General features: G+C 36.7%; 2 protein-coding genes across 8 annotated transcripts in view; one reads left to right on the plus strand and one right to left on the minus strand.

Annotated features, from left to right (window-relative positions):
• Positions 1-13,413, minus strand: part of LOC145978543 (putative methyltransferase DDB_G0268948) — a 33,793-nt gene extending 20,380 nt beyond the window's left edge. For 2 of the 4 annotated variants that reach the window (XR_014440723.1, XM_083111216.1), the window contains exons 1-4: positions 13,347-13,413; positions 4,976-5,109; positions 4,299-4,459; positions 3,378-3,588 (exon numbers count right to left, since the gene is read on the minus strand). Coding sequence is in view for 3 of the 4 variants with exons in the window: in XM_083111216.1 (XP_082967342.1) it covers positions 3,378-3,588; positions 4,299-4,459; positions 4,976-5,109; positions 13,347-13,398 (558 nt within the window). In the remaining variant the exon portion in view is untranslated. Of the gene's footprint in view, positions 1-3,377; positions 3,589-4,298; positions 4,460-4,975; positions 5,110-10,848; positions 10,894-12,881; positions 13,021-13,346 lie in introns of those variants that run through there. The other 2 variants (XM_083111217.1, XM_083111218.1) reach the window with 2 other exon arrangements.
• Positions 10,925-22,224, plus strand: part of LOC145978544 (putative methyltransferase DDB_G0268948) — a 30,518-nt gene continuing 19,218 nt past the window's right edge. The window contains exons 1-4 of one of the 4 annotated variants that reach the window (XM_083111220.1): positions 10,925-11,027; positions 15,253-15,389; positions 16,032-16,192; positions 18,934-19,144. In XM_083111220.1, the coding sequence (XP_082967346.1) occupies positions 15,279-15,389; positions 16,032-16,192; positions 18,934-19,144 (483 nt within the window). In that variant the 5' untranslated portion in view covers positions 10,925-11,027; positions 15,253-15,278. Of the gene's footprint in view, positions 11,028-13,045; positions 13,223-15,252; positions 15,390-16,031; positions 16,193-18,933; positions 19,145-22,224 lie in introns of those variants that run through there. The other 3 variants (XM_083111222.1, XM_083111221.1, XM_083111219.1) reach the window with 3 other exon arrangements.

A 22,224-nucleotide genomic window follows, 5' to 3' on the forward strand; every position in this document is an offset into this window, starting at 1 on the left:
CCAGGGGTGTGACTTACTTGTCTTGTCCGTCAAGCATTGGTACGCATTCATTGATATTCTTGCAAGTTTAAATTTTTAGAGGTATTTTCAAAAATCCTAAGAAAATAAATTTCTTCCTGAATACGATGATGATTTGCAAAAAGCATATCTCTCAGATAGTGGCGGCAATTAGGGGGAGGGGCAGATGGCCCCCACTTTTACCCCAATACTATACAAAACCTCATCTACCAATGGGCCCCCACTTTTACCCCAATACTATACAAAACCTCATCTACCAATGGAAATTAAAGTGTCCCTGCCCTCTCCCAGTTTTGGAACCCCATCACCAACACTGCTCTCAGAGAACGCAATAATGTTTTGCAGGGTATGATAAAGAAAAATAATAAATATGTATTGAAACAACAACGTAAATATGATTTTATATATCCCGAAAATCTAGTTTTAGTAGTCCCTGTATTATTTTGTAAGCTATTGAACTTCTATTCTAATGATATTTATTACTGTATTGTATCTTCCCTCGAAATACATTTTTTAAATCTTTTTTATACACAGAAAGGCTAATTGGGACTGGACCTACAGTTTAAAGTGGGATCCAAACCACTATATACAGTCACCAGCAATAAAAATGGGACACCTATATTCTGAAATACCTGCATCCCTGCAATGTGTTATGTGTGTTGCCTAACTCAACGGCAGTGACAGAACATGCCATTGAAAATTTGCTATTAGAATTCACTCATCGCCGTAGATTTAGACAACACACAAGACTCATTGCAGAGAAGGGAGACTTTCAGGATCTAGTTGTCCCATTTTTATTTGACGATCACTGTACACTCACCGTCTATCGAACCTGGGACTCCTGTATTACAAGGCGATTACGTTACCACTTTGCCAAGGGGAAGGCTCAACTTCCCTCGCAATTCATACTAATATGTTGCTGAACTCGATGATATATCAGCAGTGTTTGAATAGTTACTCTTTAAAAGTAACTCCGAGTTAATCACTTGAGAAAGTAATTCGCATATAATTACTGTTATTACTGTTCTTTAGAAAGTACTTGACATAGTTATTATTACAGTTACTTTACTCTAGATTTGTTTCATCTCGTAAGACATTGTTCGGATCATGAGTTGCAAGCGCGATGTCCTTTTCACCACCGATGACCACTAAATGCTAAGCATTAAGTTTCATGAAATTATAACTTATTTCTTACATTCATGTACAAATATTGAGGCAGTAAAATTCACAGTAAACTTCTGTTACAAAGCAATGACGATTAACATTTCATTTCATTTTGTTGAGCAAACCAAATATTTTTTAGAATTTTTGTTGAACTATAAAATTACTGTGTGTCTATGAGAATTGTTGGAGATTATGTATGTAATCTTATATGGTAAATGTTCTAATACAAATAAACTTGGGATACATCCTGGCTCTTGACAAAAAAAATACAAAATTGTCCTCATGGTCTCGAGATTTTAAAAATCATCAATTGATTGATTGATTGATTTGCTACATTTTACTTCGCTTTTTGTGCCACTTTTGGCTAGTTTACGATGATGGAGATGAGTGGATATGATGAAATTGATGAATGGACACTCACAAACATCCATGCCCAGGCCAGGATTCAAACCCGGGACCCCTGGCATCGTAGCGCGATGTGATAACCACTCCGCCATGGGGGCTGGCTTTAATAATCGTCAATTTACCCATTCTTGGAGGAGAACATTTGGTTAAAGTTAATATTTCTTTCCATGCAGTAAATTAATTGTACAACTTACTAGTTAGGTGGAAAAATAACTGAGTTACAATTACTAATTTCATAACGTAAGTAGTTTACAGTTACTGTTACTTGAAAATGTTACTGATACTTCCAAAGATTCTACATCAGCTGCAGAACTGAAAACCAGAATAGACCAAATCCGTAAAGAACTATGAAACAGGATATTGTGTGGTGACATGACATGCAAATAAATTAGATGCGCTACAAAACTGTATTTAATATTGAACTATTATAAAAATAACAAATATGTCTTTTATTGTGTATCCAGGATTCTTCTGACATTTTTCTTTCAAAATCACGATATTAAAACTCAGTAAAAATAAGGGTGCAGAATTACACGTTTATTCACTTGAAGGATAAAAGCTTGAGGATCCTTAGAGAGCACTAATATTTATAAATATTTACAAGATGTTCACTGAAATTCTGCATATTTATGAAGAAAATCTGCTAACGTCACCGATAAAAGATATAAATATCTTCAAGTACCGTCATATAAAGTGAATTCTACAGTCAATGCAGCATTCCCTTCAAATGTAATTGCAAAACGTTTTCAATTATTTCAATTACTCTTCTTACTTTATGCATTTCGTGTTTGAATTAACTACAGCTATCTTTGTATGTTCTCTTCTGCTTTCAAAATATTAAAATAAATGCATAATGCAATACAAGGGATTTTATATTATTATTACGACTATTACTATCTTGCATTGCTGATAAATTGTTGTATTTTTCTTCAATAAGAACATAGAACTAAAATCTCATGATAAACAATTACGTTGCTCCACATCTACTTAGATTTTTCAATAAAATCTGCTAACCAACGTGACGTCATATCCCATCAAGGAGTACCCCCAATCGACCAACCTATATGTATCTACCTTGATTACGTGGAGACCTGGCAACATGACCCTCGGTTGCCATGGCAAACGGTGCTGCCATCTGTTATCGAAAAATTACCACAAAATTGCTTTAGTACGGCCTTAAGTCCAGGGAATATGGGGGATGGTAGACAACTGCCAGCCCATCGAGCTAACAAATCAGCCACAGGTTGTGCTACATGCACCTGAGCACTGTCCTGCAAAATGATGAGAGGATTCAGGAGAAAGTGTCACCTCTTCTTTCGCAATGCAAGTCGCAGGTTATGTTCTAAAAATGAACAGTAATACTGCACCTTGACGGCATGTTCATGAGGTATGTTATGCGTTAAGATAATACAATCACAGTCGTACACGATAACCACCATAATTTTCACATTAGTATGGTTCTAACTACACAACTTTAGACCTCCAACTCCATTTACTGGGAGGTAGCTTAGGTATCAAACTAACATGTGGTATAAGTGAGAAGCACCGGTTCAGTTTCATGGCGTATATACAGCAGTGTTGCCACTATTAAATTTCCAACCCACGTATATCAATTTCATCTAGATGGTAAAATATCTGCATAGTTAATATTGTACTCTGTCAAAGTAAACTTTTTATATCAATACATCCTCACTATATTAGTAATTGCAGATTGTTATTTACATTTACATAATATGATATTGGATAATTATCAGTCTTGTAATATTATTTATTTTGCCCTTTTTCCTTACCTTATTGACAATGTTCCATAGATCATCTGATTTGTCTTTATACAGGGGTCTAGGAACGCGGTATGCATACAAGGCTAATACTCCCTTGGGGGCCAAAATTCTCCGTGCTTCTGCATAAAACTTTGGCAAATCAAACCAGTGGCAAGCCTCTGCTGCTGTTATTAACTGAGCAGAACCATCCTCAATGTCTATTTTTTCAGCTGGACCAACCCTGAAAATGAATACAAATAAAAATAACTTCAGTATATCTCTCATCTTTTCCATCATCATCTAACATCATCACCTTGTAATCAAAGGGTCCTGGGTTCAATACCTGGTGGTTCAGATCCCAATTTAAATTGTAGGTCGAGTCCTGGTTAGCCTTTCTGTACATACAGTGAACTTAAAACAAAAAACTCAAGCAGCAACACTAAAAATTCAAATAAATAACAATAATACTGATTACTACTTCAGCATACCTCCCAGTTAGTCCAAATGGAGGTAGAGTACAATTTTCCGCATTTCTCTCAGTGTTTATGCAATATTCCAAAAAAACGTGGTAATATAAATATGAAAAAACTAAATCAGGAGCACAAATAACAAGGAACCATGTTTTAGACAACTGTCAAATATTCCTTGAATTTAAATCAGAAAAGGCCGACAGTTAAGGCACAGAGTTCCACTTTCAGAGGAAAAATTATTTGATCAATTTCCAACCATCTTATATCTTCATATTTGTGACTTACAATTAAATAGGTCTGTGGAACTTATTCAATGCATTCATGGCACAATGAAATTATATTTAAGTCATACAAGATGATGGAATTGCTATTATGTTACAAGTATAAACAACTATTTTTGGCAAACAAGAGGGTCTACAATTCTTAGCATTTTAGAATTGAAAAAAAACTTCTCACGTAACACGAAGTAATATTTCTGTACCTGTAGGTGATGTTTGGTTTCTTGAAGTGAAGTCCTGCCTCCTTCACTTGAGTCTCGCTAACATCAAAACCAACAACTTTCTCGAAGTAAGGAGCCAACACCACTGTACTTTGTCCAGTTCCGCAGCCAATATCCACTGCCAGACTCAACGACCCTGTGAACTAAATTATAATTTAATTAAAGTGTCTCTTTCCAGGCAATGAAAAGCATTCAATTCAAATATTCACTACTAAATATTTGTGGATCCTTGAAGCCAATAATTAGTACTGAACTTTTAGTGGTGATTCAGAAACAAGTTCTGTTTGGTAAATGCCTTATTCAAAGAACTACCGAGTACCCCATAAGTCTGGAACCAAAGAAAGTTTTAATATTACCCTTTTTTTCTGTTACAGGAAAAACATTGCACTGACTAAGGAGCAGCGAATCCAAGTTATTTTGATGGTGGGGACTTTGAACACATTATTGAACTGTGTTGTACAATAATAAGTTCCTAATATTAACTTGCTTTTTTTTGTGGTTCCAGACTTTTGGCACACCTTTTATATTCTAAATTCTGAAAAATTAAATTCCAGAGCATTCTGGAGAAACTAAGGTACTTGTTGCAAAAACTAAATGATTATGCTGGGAATCCTCATGCTTTCATTTTTAATATGAGTTCACTATAGAATGATACATACCTTCTCTTTGAGGTAACTAATAATCTTATCTATTATTTGTGATGGAGGGGAAGGTCGAAATTTTGCATATGCTTGTGCTTGATATTCTCCTCGATCTGACTTGTTTGCCATGATTGACCTGCTTGTTACTCCAACTGAAATATAAAAATATAATTAATCTGCACATTCAATATCAGTAACGAACTTATTTCAAACAAGTTATCCATACTCACATTACATTAAGTATTACAGAGATTCATGCATTTTTCAATAAGAAGTGGAATGTCATCCCAGTATAATGTAAACAAAATTTTAACTCTTGTCAAGTACATAAAATAACATGAATGATGGAGTGGTAAGTGTAGCAGTGAGAGATCACATGGTTAAGTATGTCTCGTGACTGAATTCTGGAATGTACGAATGTCTTTAACCCTCAAAAGGTGGTGGATGGGTGGATTGCAAGATGCCAAAAGAAAGTGAAATCAATCGTCATAAGATAAGATAAGATAAGATCTTTATTGCCATAAGACATTACAAGAATGCATCAACATCGTCAACTTATATTATTATTTATGTATACAATAAATAAAATAAATAATTACTAGTTACATGTTGTAAAGACAAAATTTATGTATCAGGATCTCAAGTATAAAATTCATTGAACAAATATTTCTCAAAATCTATTGAGTAGTATTCATTAACTTCATAGAGACACTCATTTTTCAAAATTTTTAGAATAAACTTCTTAAAACTATTCATTTGTAGAGATTTTAAGTTTTGTTAGATGATTGTAAATTTTTACCACCATATATGTCATATTTTTGGGGATTTACTATGTTAGTATCTTCTTATATAACGTCGTTCGTAAAGTAAGTTCCACTGATGAATACCGTGGCGCTGCAAGCGAAGCAGTGTGAATGCGCATGCACCTTGTGTAGCCACAACCTTGATGAAGTGCAGACGTCAGTCTGAGGCAAGTTGGTCAGGAGAGTAGTGCGTAGTACGTTGTTGTTATGTTTCGGACAATCCAAACTCCCGCCACGTGTGAGGTGCGGTCTGTGATCCTTTTTCTGGATGCACGTAATGTTCCATCTGCGGAGATCCACCGTCAGATTTGTGAGGTCTATGGAGAAGGAATAATGAGTGCTTCAATGGTAAGAAGATGGGTGAGACAGTTTCGTGGTGGTCGGGTTAGTGTTCATGATGAAGAACGAAGTGGTCGACCGTCTGTTGTGAATCCCAATTTGGTTCGTTTAGTGGAAGAGCAGATTAGGGAGAACAGAGGTTTCACTTTGTCTGAGCTGTCATTAGAGTTTAAACAAATCTCCAGAACTGTGCTGTATGAAATTGTAACAGTGAATTTGAAATTTCGCAAATTGTGTAACCGTTGGTTCCCTCACCAGCTCTCCGAAAATGCCAAAAAGGAAAGAATGGGAAGTGCAGTAGAGTTTTTGAAATGGTAAGTGAGGAGGGGGAAGAGTTGTTGGATCGGATTGTGACTGGAGACAAGACATTGGTTTTGCATGAAACCCCAGAACAGAAGCGAAGCACAATTGAGTGGAGGCACTCCGCGCCAACGCGGAAAACGCAACGAAAACCAAAGCTTACGAACAAAAGAAACATGTCCACTGTGTTTTGGGATAGGCATGGAGTATTGCTTGTAGAATTTATGGAGCGTGGACAGCACCTGAATGCCGAAACCTATTGTGTGACGCTTCAAAACCTGCGTCGTGCAATCCAAAACAAACGACGTGGCATGCTCAGTCGGGGTGTCATTCTCCTCCACGACAATGCTCGTCCGCATGTGGCAAATGCAACTCAGAAACTCCTGACGACCTTCCATTGGGAGAAACTACCACACCCCTTTACAGTCCTGATCTTACCCCATCTGATTTTAATTTGTTCCTCCACCTTAAGGCATTCCTTGCTGGAGAACATTATGGTACTGACGAAGAACTGAAACTTGCAATTTCTCAATGGTTCTCCATTCAGGCGGAAACGTTCTATGATAAGGTTAAAACGAACTTGGTATCTCGCTGTGATGCGTGCTTGAATTCTTATGGCGATTATGTGTGAATGTTGTACCATGTATATATTCTCACCCCTATAAAGGTCATTATATTGCTATTTATATTTTTCATTTTATTGCATGATGGAACTTACTTTCCGAACAACATAATACTTAGATTGTCTCGATTTCTTGTAATGTATTGGAAAACTTTTGTAAATTATTATGTACTAAATATAAAATCCTATAAATATACAGTGAAGGTAGACTGAGTACTCCCAACTTAACAAATAAAGGGCGACAGTGTGATTTAGGGGATTCCTTGCATATTATTCTCACTCATTTTTTTGAAGTTTAAATATTTTATTTATTTGCGTGTTATTACCCCCATACTTGCACACCATAATTCAAAATGCTATGTATCTGAGCATAGTATACTTTCAGTAGTACATTACTATCTACACATTCACTCAGTCTACGTAACATATATATACCTTTTGATATTTTTTTAGCTGTATAATTAATATGATCATTCCATGTTAGATGTGCATCAATATATAGACCTAAGAATTTTAATTGCTTCCTGCCTTCTATTGCTGCCTTATTATTATAAGTAACATTTACTTCACTAGTTTTCTCTAGATTCAGAGCTAAATTATTGGCTGCACACCAGTTTTTAAGAATATTTGTGCAAAGTCATCAGCAAATAAATATCCATCACTTTGGTCATTATCTATATTGACTGGTAAGTCATTAATATATATATTAAATAAAAAAGGTCCCAATACAGAATCTTTTGGTACACCGTATTTCACTATTCTACCCTTAGAGTAGTTACATTCACTATACACAGTCTGTGTCCTATTACATAAATATAAGTATATTACCTTGACTGATTTTTCATCAAATCCATAATATTTGAGTTTGTTACATAAGATATCGTGTTTTACTGTATCAAAAGCTTTTGACATGTCATAGGTTCTAAAACTAACGCAAAGACTTATTGTTAATATCATCAATTATATTATCAACTAAGGTGTACACTGCCTCAGTCGTACTTTTATTAGGCCTAAATCCATATTGTTTATTAGTAAGTAGATTTTTGTTTTCAAAATAAACTGATAATTGTTTGTATAATAATTTCTCAAATATTTTAGAAAATATTGGAACTATTGATATTGGTCTGTAATTAAGTTTAGAAGTGATGTCATCTCTTTTATAAACTGGAAGTATGAGGGGCAGTCAAATGAAAACCGAACACCCGCTACAAAGTGACAATGGAGTTTGTTTTATTCAAAAGTAATTGTTGGATTTATCCCACTGGCAGATGAGACGATCGAGTCCAGTCTTGTAGAAAGACGTAGGTCGCTGATGGATCCACAACCTCACACACTGTTGCACTTCCTCGTCCGAATGAAACCGACGTCCACGAATGTCTTTCTTCAGGTCACCAAAAACGTAGAAGTCACAAGGGGAAATATCGGGGCTGTACGGAGGATGTTCAAGCGTTTCCCAGCCAAATGTCTGAAGCTTATCCCTCGCCAGATTGGCAGTATGGGGACAGGCGTTATCATGCAAAAGGATGATTCCGTCCAACAGCATTCCAGGGCGTTTTGACTTTATGACACGTCGAAGTTTCTGCAACGTGTCTGCATAGCGCTGTGCATTGATTGTGGCTCCACGCTCTAGGAAGTCGACAAGCAGAGGGCCCTTGCAGTCGAAGAAGAAGCTCAGCATGACCTTACCGGAACTCGTATGGACAGCCTTGGATTTCTTTGGTGGGGGAGAATCGACGTGTTTCCATTGTTGGCTTTGCCATTTGCTCTCGGGCTCAAAATTGTGGCACCACGTTTCGTCCCCCTGTGATGATACGTGACAGAAACACATACTCTTCCTCATGGTACCGCTGCAAATGACTCAGACATGCAGTCATTCTGTCAATCTTTTGTCCCTCCGTCAGTTGATGCGGAACCCACTGCGTGCAAATTTTTCGGAACTGCAGGTGATCTTTGATAATGGCATGAACAGAGCCATGACTAATACCAACCTGAACACGAATTTCTTCCTCTGTGATTTGTCGGTCTTCCCGGATCAGACCATCGATCCTCGCAATCACATCAGGCTTGATGCTTATTATAGAATTTAACATTTTATATATCTAAAAAATAGTTATATTCTACTACATTATTATTATATGGTCTATAAACAAATAGAATTACTAATTTTTCTTTGGTTAATACAATAGCTACAGTCTCACAAATCATTTCAACTGACATTTCTCTAATATTATCTATCTCTTTAAAATTAACATTGCTTTTAACAAATATAGCTCTACCGCCATAATTTCTGCTTGGTTTGCAATATACTGATACCAATTTATATCCCGGTATTGATATAAAATTACTTTCATCATGTTTTATCCAGTGCTCTACTACAGTTATTAATTTTACATTATTTATCTCACATATAAAACTAATGTAATCAATTTTTGTATTCAAACCTTGTACATTCCATAACATTAAATTACATGTATTATAGCATTCATCCACTTTTTTTCCATATTTGTCGATGCGTCTTGGCCTAAAGCTATTAGCATTGTTACAGTACTTTTTAATAGAATTTAATTTACAAGGGTGTTTTTTACTAATTGTTTTGTCAACATCCTTACTATCAGTCTTATCATGTGCTGATATAGTTTTGCTATTGCTTTGCTTAATTGTTACTTTTCTAAAAAAGGTCTGTTGAACTTAACAGGTATTGGAAATGGTTCAACATCTTGATTACTAATAGTGATGTTGTTTACAATTTCTGATATTTTTTCACTCATATACTTCTTACCCAATGAATTTAACTGTAATCCTTGTTTTGTATATCTTCTGTCTAACTTACTTATATCAACCCACTTTACATTCTTAAAATGTTTACAAATTCTATGCATGTCATCATTTGCCTTTATAACCTCTTTATTTACAATGGACCATTTCGGGAGATCCCATATCTATGAGGTAGAGAAAAAACTACCACACGCCTGAGGTTCGAAGTTCATTTTTTTTTTCAGTGTGGATATCAGCTCTTGCCTTTCATTTCTCGCTACATCATTAGTACCAGCCATAATTATCGTTATATTATTTTGTCCCGGTTTTGAAGACTCTACAATATCTTGTAATTTCGTCCCAGGCTTTACATTACTAATAAATTTATGACTCTTACTTATTACAATGCTTTTATATACATTCTTGCCATGACCATGACTATCTGCATAGAGTTGTACATTCATTGTCCTAAATTTATTCTTAGTTTAATCAAACTCCTTCATTTTTTCTTGCTTACTTCCGTATGATTCCTTTCCCTCACTATCATCTTCAAGTACACTGTATCTTGTAGGGATGCAAGAGATTTATTTTCACAAGGGTGAAATCACAGATCACTTTCCAATCATAGAACACCACCATAATTACTGGTAATTAATAGATTAATTAAAGTGTGTACATATGTGAATATTTCTAGTAAAAATCTTCACTTCACAAATATATATAGCCTATATAAAGTAAAGTTCTCCATATGAATTTCACAAGGTTACTAAGGCACATATTGGTACGTTTCTGCACAATTTCAATCTCAGTCATAGTGGAGATGATGTTATCAGTAAGATATTCTAGAAGCTTTTATCATGCTTTACAGCCAAGAGTCATTCCCAGGGTACTTGATGAAACAAGCGTAAATCGTGTATGAACTAGGTCCTTGGCTTGTTAGTCAGATGTCCTACAAACTGGACTGCCACAGTCCAGACATAATGAAATATACCTTAATCAAGAAAAGGTTTTACATGTCATAACTAGAAATATACTTTTATACACATTCTTATTAGATTTATAAATGCACATACCCTTCCAATCAACAGACACACTATAACAGAAAGATTAGATTGAATTATACAGCCTTATCTCTCTCCTTATCTTTTCCTCAAGTGTTTATTCAAGTCGTGAATATTATTACTACAGCATATTAGATAGTTCAGGCTTTATTTCTTAAAAAATATACTGGTGGTTAGTGCAAGACAGTGGGGTAAGTGGAAGAAAAGTGAGAGGGAATATCTGTGAGGTTCCTTGAATTTATGATTCCACGACTCTCATTGAGTCTTTTCGATGGTGAAGTGCTAACGTGCACTCCAATCAAGGGATCTCATTGGTGGCGATTTGCACGTTCTAGGTCCAGTCTTGATTGATCTATCCGAGCATAAAGTGGAGTTCAGTATTCATCAAAATTAATTGGGGTAACAGTTCCGTATATCGGAAACACGTCAAAATCGGATATTTTGTGTTTTGCATGGTTCGTACTTACCAATTGTGTATTGTAGAACATAGTTCAAGGTGCCATTATGCTTTTTACATGAAAACAAACCCAATTTCTCACATAGAGTGCTTTTTTTATTCCTCTCTTCGCTTCCTTAACACACAATATGGCAGCCACTTCTTGACTCATGTTGTGGTTATGGACTGTTTCCAACCCTCTTCACCGAAAAATACCTACTATCGTTTTCGTCACCAGTGGAAATTGTACATTATGCACGGATAGCTGACAGATAGCCCCACGAACCATTATGCACGGTAGCTGACGGACAGCCCCACGAACCATTTCCGATAAGGTTAGGTTTGGTTAGGCAAGCATAGTGAAAAAAAGGGGTTGGAAATACTGACAGGGGCTTACATCATCAAACGTATGCAGCATGCAGTTCACGTAGCGAAAGCAATGGCAATTGTGCGTCGGTGAGTTATTTCTCTTGAAAAATACATGATTTCCCGGTCAAATAGATTTCACGATGAAAAAAAATACCTTGACGAACGTTGGAAACTTTGAAGAAACTCATTTCCGTAAGTAGTTTCTTCTGTAAAAATGAAGAAATGTGTTTCCAATATACAGAACTGTTACCGTAATTAGCATGTTTCGTACTTTTACATAAAATATAATGACGCGGACAAGCTGATAACCAGTTGATTAGGGTGACATTTGGAAGGACAGGGGTATGTGGAAATTCCTCCCCTTGCGGTTACAATTTTTAGGTCGGGAGGATGGTGTTTTACATACCTCAATATTTTAAAACAAGCTGCTGAAATGTTCCCCTACTGGTGTCCTTCAATACCACTTGTATCCTAACAATAAAACAAGAGGACGACAACAATGATGACCAACCAAGATAAATAAATAAATAAATAGCAGGACACGAAAAATGATAATGGTTTAAAAGGGACCCTTGACCCTCTGTACCCCCTGAAGAATGTGAAATATTTTGCATGGTTTATGAAGATTTTGTTGTTCATGAACGTTTTCAGTTGATTTTAGCTCTCGGAAATGTGCTCTTGTAAAGTAAAGTAGGTCTGTTACCTTAGTATGTTACTTTACCGTGTAGCAGAACAGCCCGAAGGCTTCGCGCAAGTGAATATAGCACCCAAAACGACTTTCCACAACAGCAGCTATAATTTTACGTAGTTAGGTTAGGATTGCTAGGTTTGGTACTGATAGTTATTCTCGATGTGTTCTTTTGCTATTTTAGTGTGCATACAAACAGTCTTTACTAACAAAAAGCGGCGAAAATACTCTGAAATAGCAACTTTTAACTTAAATGGGCCATTCTTTGGGATCAAATATCTTAGTTATTTGTGCTTTCCTAAAGCTGGAATTACATTTACATTACGTAAAACATTGAAATCTGTCGATTAAAAGAAAATTCGACGTAATTCTCGATGGGGTACAGTGGGTAAACGGCCCCGTTTAAATGACCAATTGAATTTCTTGTACAGTTTTGCTTCTGCATAATATGGGAACAAGGCAGACTATCACTAAGGAAAAGGTAGGACAGGCAAGGGAGAAAAGATACCAATCATACACATACTGGTACCAATAGTTACGACAAAAACAAACCTTCAGAGTAGCATAAAATATGTGTTCACGTACAGCGCCTTGAAGCCGCTGTAGTTCACGGTTGTCTTTCTAAAATCCTGTCGGTGAAGTTTCATTTCCTACAGCATGTTTGCAATATCACAGCCTTTAACCCTGTTGTAAGTTGTTTCTCTCGTATTTCACAATTGCATCGAACAATCGGGCATTTTATTGTTTTATATCCAAGTTTAATATCCGTCTTAAGTTTGCATAATTTGACAATAAGTGAAATACTATTACGCTGTATAAAGTTGCGCTATTCTATTCCTATAAACATAAACAAACAAAGCTGCACCTGAACGTTGTGTATAACATTCTGACAGGTAATTTTTTATAATTTAAATTAATAGATACGTGTTATAGACCAGCTTGGGTAGTGGAAATGTATGATTTTAATGTCATATGCGGGAAATGGATTTCTTCAAATTTACAGGAGAAAGTACCTACGGAATTGATTTTCTGTGTAATTTTGGAAGCTCGTGGAAGTGTTTTCTCGCATTTTTCAATGTATTTGGCCGCTAAATCATGTATTTTTCTATAATAATGTCCGTCCGATGCACGAAAGCTGTAAAGTTGTTACTTGCATTTCCATCCATGCACTTGAACCGGATGTTGCGAGCATCTGATGACGCAATCCCCCGGTAAGTGTTTCCAAACATGCAGTTTTTTCACTATATTGCCCAACCTAAAGCAACCTAACCTTACCGTGATGGTGCATGGGGCTATCATGAATGGTTTTTGAGGCTATTCGTGGATGGTTATACCATCCAGAATGGTTTTTGGGGCTATGCGTGAATGTTTTTTGTGGCTATGCAGGAATGGTTTTTGGGGCTATGCGGGAATTTTTCTGTTAAGAAGGTTGAAACACTGCTTTGTCGTTTGAAACACACCGCTAGTCAAGATTTGCCCGCCATTTTGCGTGTTCAGGAAATGAAAAAAGAACGAACAATAATTACTCGACGTGTCTACAATAGATACTATTTTCGTTAAAAAAAAAGTGAAATCCCTTGTTAAACAATGTTTTGCAATGCAGAATAGGTAAGTACGAATGTAAAAAAATAGAGAATGAACGAGTTAGAGCGATTTCCCGCATATGACAGTTGTACCGTGAATGGTTCATGGGGCTATCCGTGAATGGTTCGTGGGGTTATCCGTCAGCTTCCCGGGCTATCCTCAACTACCCGTGCATAATGTATAATTTCCACCGGTGACGAACACGATAGTAGGTATTTTTCGGTGAAGAAGGTCGAAACACTGCATACCCCACAACGTGAGTCAAGATGTGGCCGCCATATTGTGTGTACCGGAAGCGAAGAAAGGAATAAAAAAAAATACTCTGTATGTGAAAAATTGTGTTTGTTTTCGTGTAAAAAGCATAATGTCACCTTGAACTATGTTCCGCAATACACAATTGGTAAGTACGAACCATGCGAAACACAAAATATCCGATTTAAATGTGTTACCGAGTATTTATTGTTCGTTGCTTTTTCGCATCTGTTATATGCAATATGGCGGGCAAATCTTGAATGATGTTGTCTATCATCTGTGGGTATGCAGTGTTTCAAACCATCGTAACCGAAAAATTCCTACTTTCATGTTACAGATTTTTTTTCCGGGTTCCAAAAGCTCACGAACCATGCACGCATAGCCCCACACATCATTTACGAATAGCCCCACAAACTATTTGATTAGCCCCACGAACCATGCACGGATAGCCCCAGAAACCATTCGTGGCAAGGTTAGGTTAGGCAAACATAGTTAAAATTGTCATGTTCTGGGAAAACAATGGCATCATTGGAAACACTGAGCAGGGGTTACGTCATCCAACGCACGGAACATTTGGTTCACGTAGTTGGAGATAATGGAGGCAAGAGCTTTTGTGCATTGCAGAGACATTAATGTTGAAAAATATGTGTTTTACCGGCCGAATAAATTGAACAAAGGGAGAAAACACTTCCACGACCTTTCAAAAGTCTACAGAAACTCAGTTCCGTAAGTACTTTCGTCTGTAAAATTGAAGAAATGTGTTTTCCCTATAACAGACTGTTTCCTTTATTTTACTTTAAAGGTATTCTCATTAGTCGGTCTAGCTTTCGTACAGTGAATGATTTTTGCAACCTGTAATTTCTGTTGAACTTAGGTGCCGTGTGTAACATATTTGTACATGATATGGTTCTTAATTCTGTAACCCTTTCCATGTAATTAATATATACATATATATTAATATTTTATGTATTAATTTTTCTCAAAGTATCATTTCTCATTATGAGGATGCAATATTCTGTGTTATAATTGTCTAACTTGAGAGGACTGCTATTTCTTATAGTTTGAAATTTTTTCATGTGTGTTTCAGTTAGGCTGTGATCCAATTGGGAAACTATGTCACATAGGCTCTTTGAAGAAGCAGCTCATGCAGCAGTGTATTCAAAATTTCGGCCTTCTCCTCCACCTCAGCTAATAAGCAAGATTATTAGTTATGTCAAAGAACAGGTAGGTGGATTTCTATGACAAGCATTGTGTGTTCAAAGCACCACAGTACAATATACATTAAACTGGCAGACAAATAATTTAATTAATATCTTGTTAATGTAAAATTTACAATTTACTATATTAAGGGTGTGTTGTTTGTATATAGTGGCAGCAATTAGGGGGTGAGGGACCCCCACTGTTTGCAACTTTTGCTCTTGCACTATGCTAAACCTTATCTACCAAGGGAAAGTAAACTGTCCTTGCCCCCCCTCCCTCCAGTTTTGGAACCCAATCGCTGCCACTGTTTGTATATAATTAACTGTAGTAGAAAAGCAGTGGCCACAATTGGAAATTTATTTTACGAAAACAGACTTGCCAATTCTGCTAGTATATTAATAAATAGGTGTTCATTTTAAGATGTGTTAGGGAGGGCCATAATATTTGGTTTGGTGTGAGTTGGTGTTTTAAGTCCACTTTGTGCACAGCAAGGCTAATAGGGACTGGACATAACAGTTTAAAGTGGAATCCGAACCACTATGTGCCTCCACCGGGACCCCTTGATTACAAGGCGACGACGAGGGCCATAATATGTATTTATGTGCATTCATAAAACTTAATTCTGATGTAGTTTTGCGTAAGTATCTCAAACAATTTCAAATTTAGTTCACAGGTCCATTACATCAGGCCGTAGACATAGGCTGTGGAACTGGACAAAGCACACAGGTATTGTCCCCTTTCTTTGACAAGGTTGTTGGTTTTGACGTTAGTGAGGCACAAATAAAAGAAGCAGAGACACACTACAAGAAACCAAACATCACGTACAGGTAAATTTAACCTTTCTCAGTTACAGTTATTAATAGGGTGAGCAACTCCTGTATTTCCCTGGATCTCCAATATTAGTGCTGATTGTTTTGTATCCTCCTGGCTCTCATATTGACATTCTATTTGATTCCATATATTTTATTAACAACCAAGATCGCCAAATTGCAACTCATTCTGAGTTCAACAAGTAGTTGATTGATGCTTAGTTCTGCAGCAGCAGTGGACAAATGCATGTGACTTAGGACAAAGAAACATGCAAATTTATAAATTTTTATTCTCTATTGTGATCTTTATATTATATAAAATGTAAATTAATTATTTTGATTAATATTATCCGTTCCATAAAACATTTGCTGGAGTGATGCAGTGTCGCTAAAATGTGTAAAATTTATCGAGTCTAAATCTCCTGTAAAATCAATGCTGAAAGTTGGTAATCTCCCTTAAATTCATGGCCGAGAGTTGGTTACCCTAGTTATTGAGGAACAAGTTTCTCGATATGTATTTTGATTCTAGTTGAAACATGCAAGAAAGTTTACTTTTACACAAGGTAACCCTGAGAAGAAAAAAAATTGGTTACATGAGCAGTAGTAAAGCACTTTATAGTGATAATTATAATTACAACAGCAATTTAGTTTTGAAAGTAATTTTGAAATGCAATTTTTAGTATTGCATACATGAGTTTTACCAGAAAATTTTGTAGGGGAGGGCAGATCAAAAAGTGAACATTATTAATATTATAAAAATCTCATTTCTGGAATTTTGAAAACTCATACAAATATTTAATCTGCGGATTAAGTGGTAGAATATGAAAATCAGGAGTTCTCACCTGGCTCCTGCATTTTGCACTCAATTCTCTGAGCTAACTCATTCTAGTAGAATGCTGATTAACTGAAATGTTATTGACTGTCAACATAAAAAAGTTCTTGCTTTTTTGTAATTTAAAATTAATGCAAGGGGCATCCAGAAAGTAAGTTTTATTGGGCAATTAAAAAAACACTAAATGTAATGGAATGAAGCACTTTACGTACACTGAAGTACAGGCCTTTGGACTATGTTAGATCATAATTGCCATCTCTGTTGAGACACTTATCATAACGAGACACTATATTTTGTATCCCCATATTAAAGAACGATGCTTCCTTTCTTGATAACCAAATGGTAACAGCTTGTTTGACCGCATTGTCATTCTCGAAGCTCTGGCTAGCAAGGAAAGCTTTCTGGTGCAAAAAGAGATGAAAATCAGATGGGCCAAGGTCTGGGCTTTACGGGGAATGAGGAAATGTTTCCCAGCCAAAGTCTGTAAGGAGTCGTTGCGTTGCAGCCGCCGCATGAGGACGAGCATTGTCATGAATGAAAACAACAACACATCTCAACATGCCACGTTGCTTATTTTGGATTGTGTGATGCAATTTCCATAGAGTTTTGCAATAGGTTTTGGGGTTGATGGTTTCGCTGTGCTCCAAAAATTCCACAAGCAATACACCTTGTCTGTCCCAAAACACCATGCACAGTACCTTCCGAGTGGTCAGAACCCATCTGGCTTTGGTCTTTCGGGACTCCATGGACTGTCGTTTTGTTTCCAGTCTCGTGCAACACCTATGTCTTCTCCCCAGTCACGATGCGATTCAAAATGTCATCACCCTCCTCACGGTACCTTGTCAAAAACAGTAATGCACTCCCCCTTTGGTTCTAATCTTCTCTTCCTCAGCATGGACCAATTCGTCTGTGACCATCTGGTCGCCCACTGCATTCCTCAACATGCACATTGTTCCGTCCTTCATTAAACTGTCGCACCCATCTCCATACAATTGAGACACTCATGATCTGTTCACCATACACTTCACGAATTTGACAGTGAATTTCAGCTGCTGACACATTCCATGCATTCAAAAACCATATGTGTAGACTGAGTGCACTTCACACGTGGTGGGTGTTTCGATTTTCTTGAACATTATCGCAACCCACTAGAAAGTATCTGCACTTCTGTCTTCTCTAACACTGACATCTGTGCCTTACCAATGGGTCCAACTACTCGCCATGCATGCACACTCTTGCAATTGCAGTGCAGCTGCAGCATAAATTGCAAACAGAACTTACTTTCTGGACATGCTTTGTAATATCATTCTACAGAAATCCCAGCCCGGTGCTCATAATTGTATGTAATGTTTTCCTGTCATTTTTTCTTTAGTAGATATTGTTACTATTTTGTTTTATGCTAAATTTTTATCATTGCTTTTTACTATACGTGCCATACGTTAAGTGTAATATGATTGTTCAGTTGTAGCCTGTAGTTCAAGTTTTAAGAAGCCTTTAAGCCTCATTTTGCATATTTACACACCCTTACATGCATTCAAACTAATATATGTTCAATTTCCCCACCAGAAATTGAACCAAGACTTCTTGCACTAAATGTAAAGAGTCTGATCCTCTGGTATCCATTTTAATATTAAAAACAGTATTGAAATATGTAATTTTCGCCTCTTTTTTGTCCAGTGCACTTTGTGTCATTCAATTTAAAAAAAACACTTAATATTTGTAATTTTATATTGGTTAGTGTCATTATTCTTTTATCAACACCCATCAAGTATATCATGTGATCACTTATTAGTGTACTTATGAAGGGCTACTTGAAATGCTTTTGGCAGTGCAAATATTCATCACTCATCATAATTAAAGTGATATGTTAGTTGACTAAAATATGTCCTTTTTTAGTTTCGCTAATTTTCTTATGTGATTTTTTTAGGGTCGGTGCAGCAGAAAAGATAGATATTCAGAGTAGTTCTTCTCAGTTAATAACAGCCTCACAGGCTTGCCATTGGTTCGATTTGCCAAAGTTTTATGCAGAAGTGGAGAGAATTTTAACACCAAAAGGGGTATTAGCAATGTACGGCTACCTCCTTCCTAAACCTTGCTATAAAGATAAGTCAGATGAGCTTTGGAATATTGTATACAAGGTAAGAGAATATCATAAATATGCTAGTTAGTAATTTTAATTTTCCAAAACTATATATTACAGAAATAAAATCTATTCTGGTGAAATGTACTACTATAACAGTTGGGCTGAAAAGTTCGTAGGCTAACATAGTAAAAAATATTTTTTTGACAAAATTCGATTTTATTATTCAATATAGTTGCCTTCGAGGGCGATACAACGATTATAGCGGTCATACAATTTTTTGATGCCATTTTTATAGTACGATTTCTCTTTAGCCTCAAAATAGGCCTCAGTTTCGGCGATTACCTCTTCATCAGTGCTAAATTTCTTTCCAGCGAGCATTCTTTTAAGGTCTGCAAACAGGAAAAAGTCACTGGGGGCCAGATCTGGAGAATATGGTGGATGGGGAAGCAATTCGTAGTCTAATTCATATAATTTTGCCATCGTTTTCATTGATTTGTGACACGGTGCATTGTCTTGATGAAACAGCACTTTTTTCTTCTTCAAATGGGGCCGTTTTTTCGTGATTTCATCCTTTAAACGCTCCAACAACGCTATGTAATAATCGCTGTTGATGGTCTGGCTCTTTTTGAGGTAATCGATGAATATAATACCATGCGCATCCCAGAATACTGATGCCATAACCTTGCCAGCCGACTGTTGCGTCTTTCCACGCTTTGGATTCGGTTCATCACGTGCAGTCCACTCGGCTGACTGTCGATTGGACTCTGGAGTGTAGTTATGGAGCCATGTTTCATCCATTGTAATATATCGACGGAAAAATTCGTGTTTATTACGGTTGAATATCGCTAAACATTGCTCCGAATCATCAAAACGTTGTTGCTTTTGATCGATTGTGAGCACGCGCGGCACCCATTTTGCACACAGCTTTCGCATGTTCAAATATTCATGCACAATATGTCCAACACGTTCCTTTGATATTTTTAAAGTCTCAGCTATCTCGATCAACTTCACTTTACGATCATTTAAAATTATTTTGTGGACTTTTTTGATGTTTTCGTCGGTAACAGCCTCTTTGGGGCATCCACTGCGTGCATCCTCTTCGATGCTCATTTCGCCTCGTTTAAATTTAGCAAACCACTTCTCAATGGTTGATTTTCCTGGTGCAGAGTCCGAATAATGTTTATCAAGCCAAGCCTTGGCTTCAACAGTATTTTTTTTCGCCAAAAAGCAATGCTTTATTAACACACGAAATTCTTTTTTATCCATTTGTTCACAATAACAAAAGCTGCTTCACTCACAATGCTATATCTCACGAACTAATTATCCGGCAGCTGTGAAATTTATACACGTATGTTTTGAAGGTTAGTACTAAGTAAAAATCACATGGATTTAATTCTAGTAACGCCATCTATGAGTCAGACTACGAACTTTTCAGCCCAACTTACACTTATGACACATTTTGATTGAAGCTGTTGTCATTGTATGATTTAAAAAGGTCTCAAGGTTTAAATTCTAATGCTACTAGATTGATAGAGCATGTTTTTGCGAGTTAAAAAGAACAGGGAAAGAATTAAAAACACAGCACCCAATCATACGATTAAAGCTCCTGCATTTTGCTGTTTCCCACCTGCATTGTTAAGAATGTAGACAGAGGAGAACTAAAAGCTTGCCACACTGTCTACTTATGAGCTGCTAAAATCATAATGTCATAATGGCTGATATCCTGTGAACTGTAGGCACAGTTTTGATTAGTCAATATTTGCATAAAGTAGGCTTAAGCTCTGCTAGAGCTTCTGTGAAATTGTTTGATGATAACTTTGAGAAAGGGTTGCAAGCTGGGAAGTGAGTTTCTAATTTGCTTCGTCTCATTTTATGGCTACAAGGTAAGTTGGATTTTACCATGATTTTATGTAAGTTTTTTTTTTTAATTCAGTAGTTTAGTGTTGACTTCTAGTTTTGCTGTAATATACACCTTTACTTTTTCATCCGATTAACACTTCTTTGAACTGAAAGAGCTATATGAAACAGTTTATGGCACACCAGGCGCGGAGCATCCATGTAAGCCGGGCTTACACTTTATTAGTTCTAGTAAAATGTATGTAATTATATGGCAAAATTCATAAAAAATTAAAAGTTCAACTTGGCCCGATACCAGTCGTCGAGATCCTGTTTGTTAGATTGCAACACTTCAGCACAAGGGGGCACATGGGAACTCCCGCCTTCTGCTTGGGGAAAGTTGTAAGCCGTCTGAATGTTGCCTTACAAATTTCTGACCGCGAAGGAGCAGCGCCTACTGTATCTGGATGGAGAAGAGCAAGGAATATAGGGAGAAGAGTGGGCCAAACCCTACGTTTGTAAACTTACGGCCACAGGCTTACAGCAGCGTTGCAAACTTCATGTTTAGAAAAAGTGTTGTTCATGGACGTCCGCAGTATTTCCACCAGGGAGGATTAAGCAAAGTATTTTTTTTTCAGGGGTTGGGGTAAACTAGGTATATTTCCCTTCTCAAAATATACTAATTCAATTTGAAGTTAACATTTTTCTGCAACGCCCTTACAATAATTAACAATTTGATGTGACTGAAATGAATTTGTATGTGTGAAAATGGTTGACATCATTTTTCAGGAAGTGTCTCCTTGCCTTGCCTCTTCTGGACATCCATGGTGTCGTATAAACTCCGAAATTATGCTACATACTACTAAATTGTTCTGTGATTTTCATATTATTAATATTAATTTATAACAAAAAGATAAATATAAATTCGAATGATTCAACCAACGGCATGGATTCGACGTTATACATGAAAAGTTTGAGAAAATTCAACCACAACGAAAAGTGGCCCTCTTGTTTTATTTATATCCCCAACTTACAAATGACTTTTTAAACTTGTGCGAGATTTAGCACCATTATGGTTGGCTTCACTGAATACGTGCCAGCGAGACACAGGTCCTGCAAGAGGAGGGGGTCAAGCGTTGTCGGGTATGAATGGTTGACTGCAAAGGAAATTTCAGCCGGTGATGCTTCAAGGAGGTTTTTTCCAGGAACAGGGAATTCTGAAGCAAAAATCTAACAGGAAGGGGAAAAAGGAGAAACCTAAAAATGAGCGGGATACGGGAAAACTAGATACCCATTGAT

The sequence above is a fragment of the Lepisma saccharinum genome, chromosome 25 (assembly GCF_977018435.1).
Source record: "Lepisma saccharinum chromosome 25, izLepSacc3.1, whole genome shotgun sequence".
Classification (NCBI taxonomy): Eukaryota; Metazoa; Arthropoda; class Insecta; order Zygentoma; family Lepismatidae; genus Lepisma; species Lepisma saccharinum.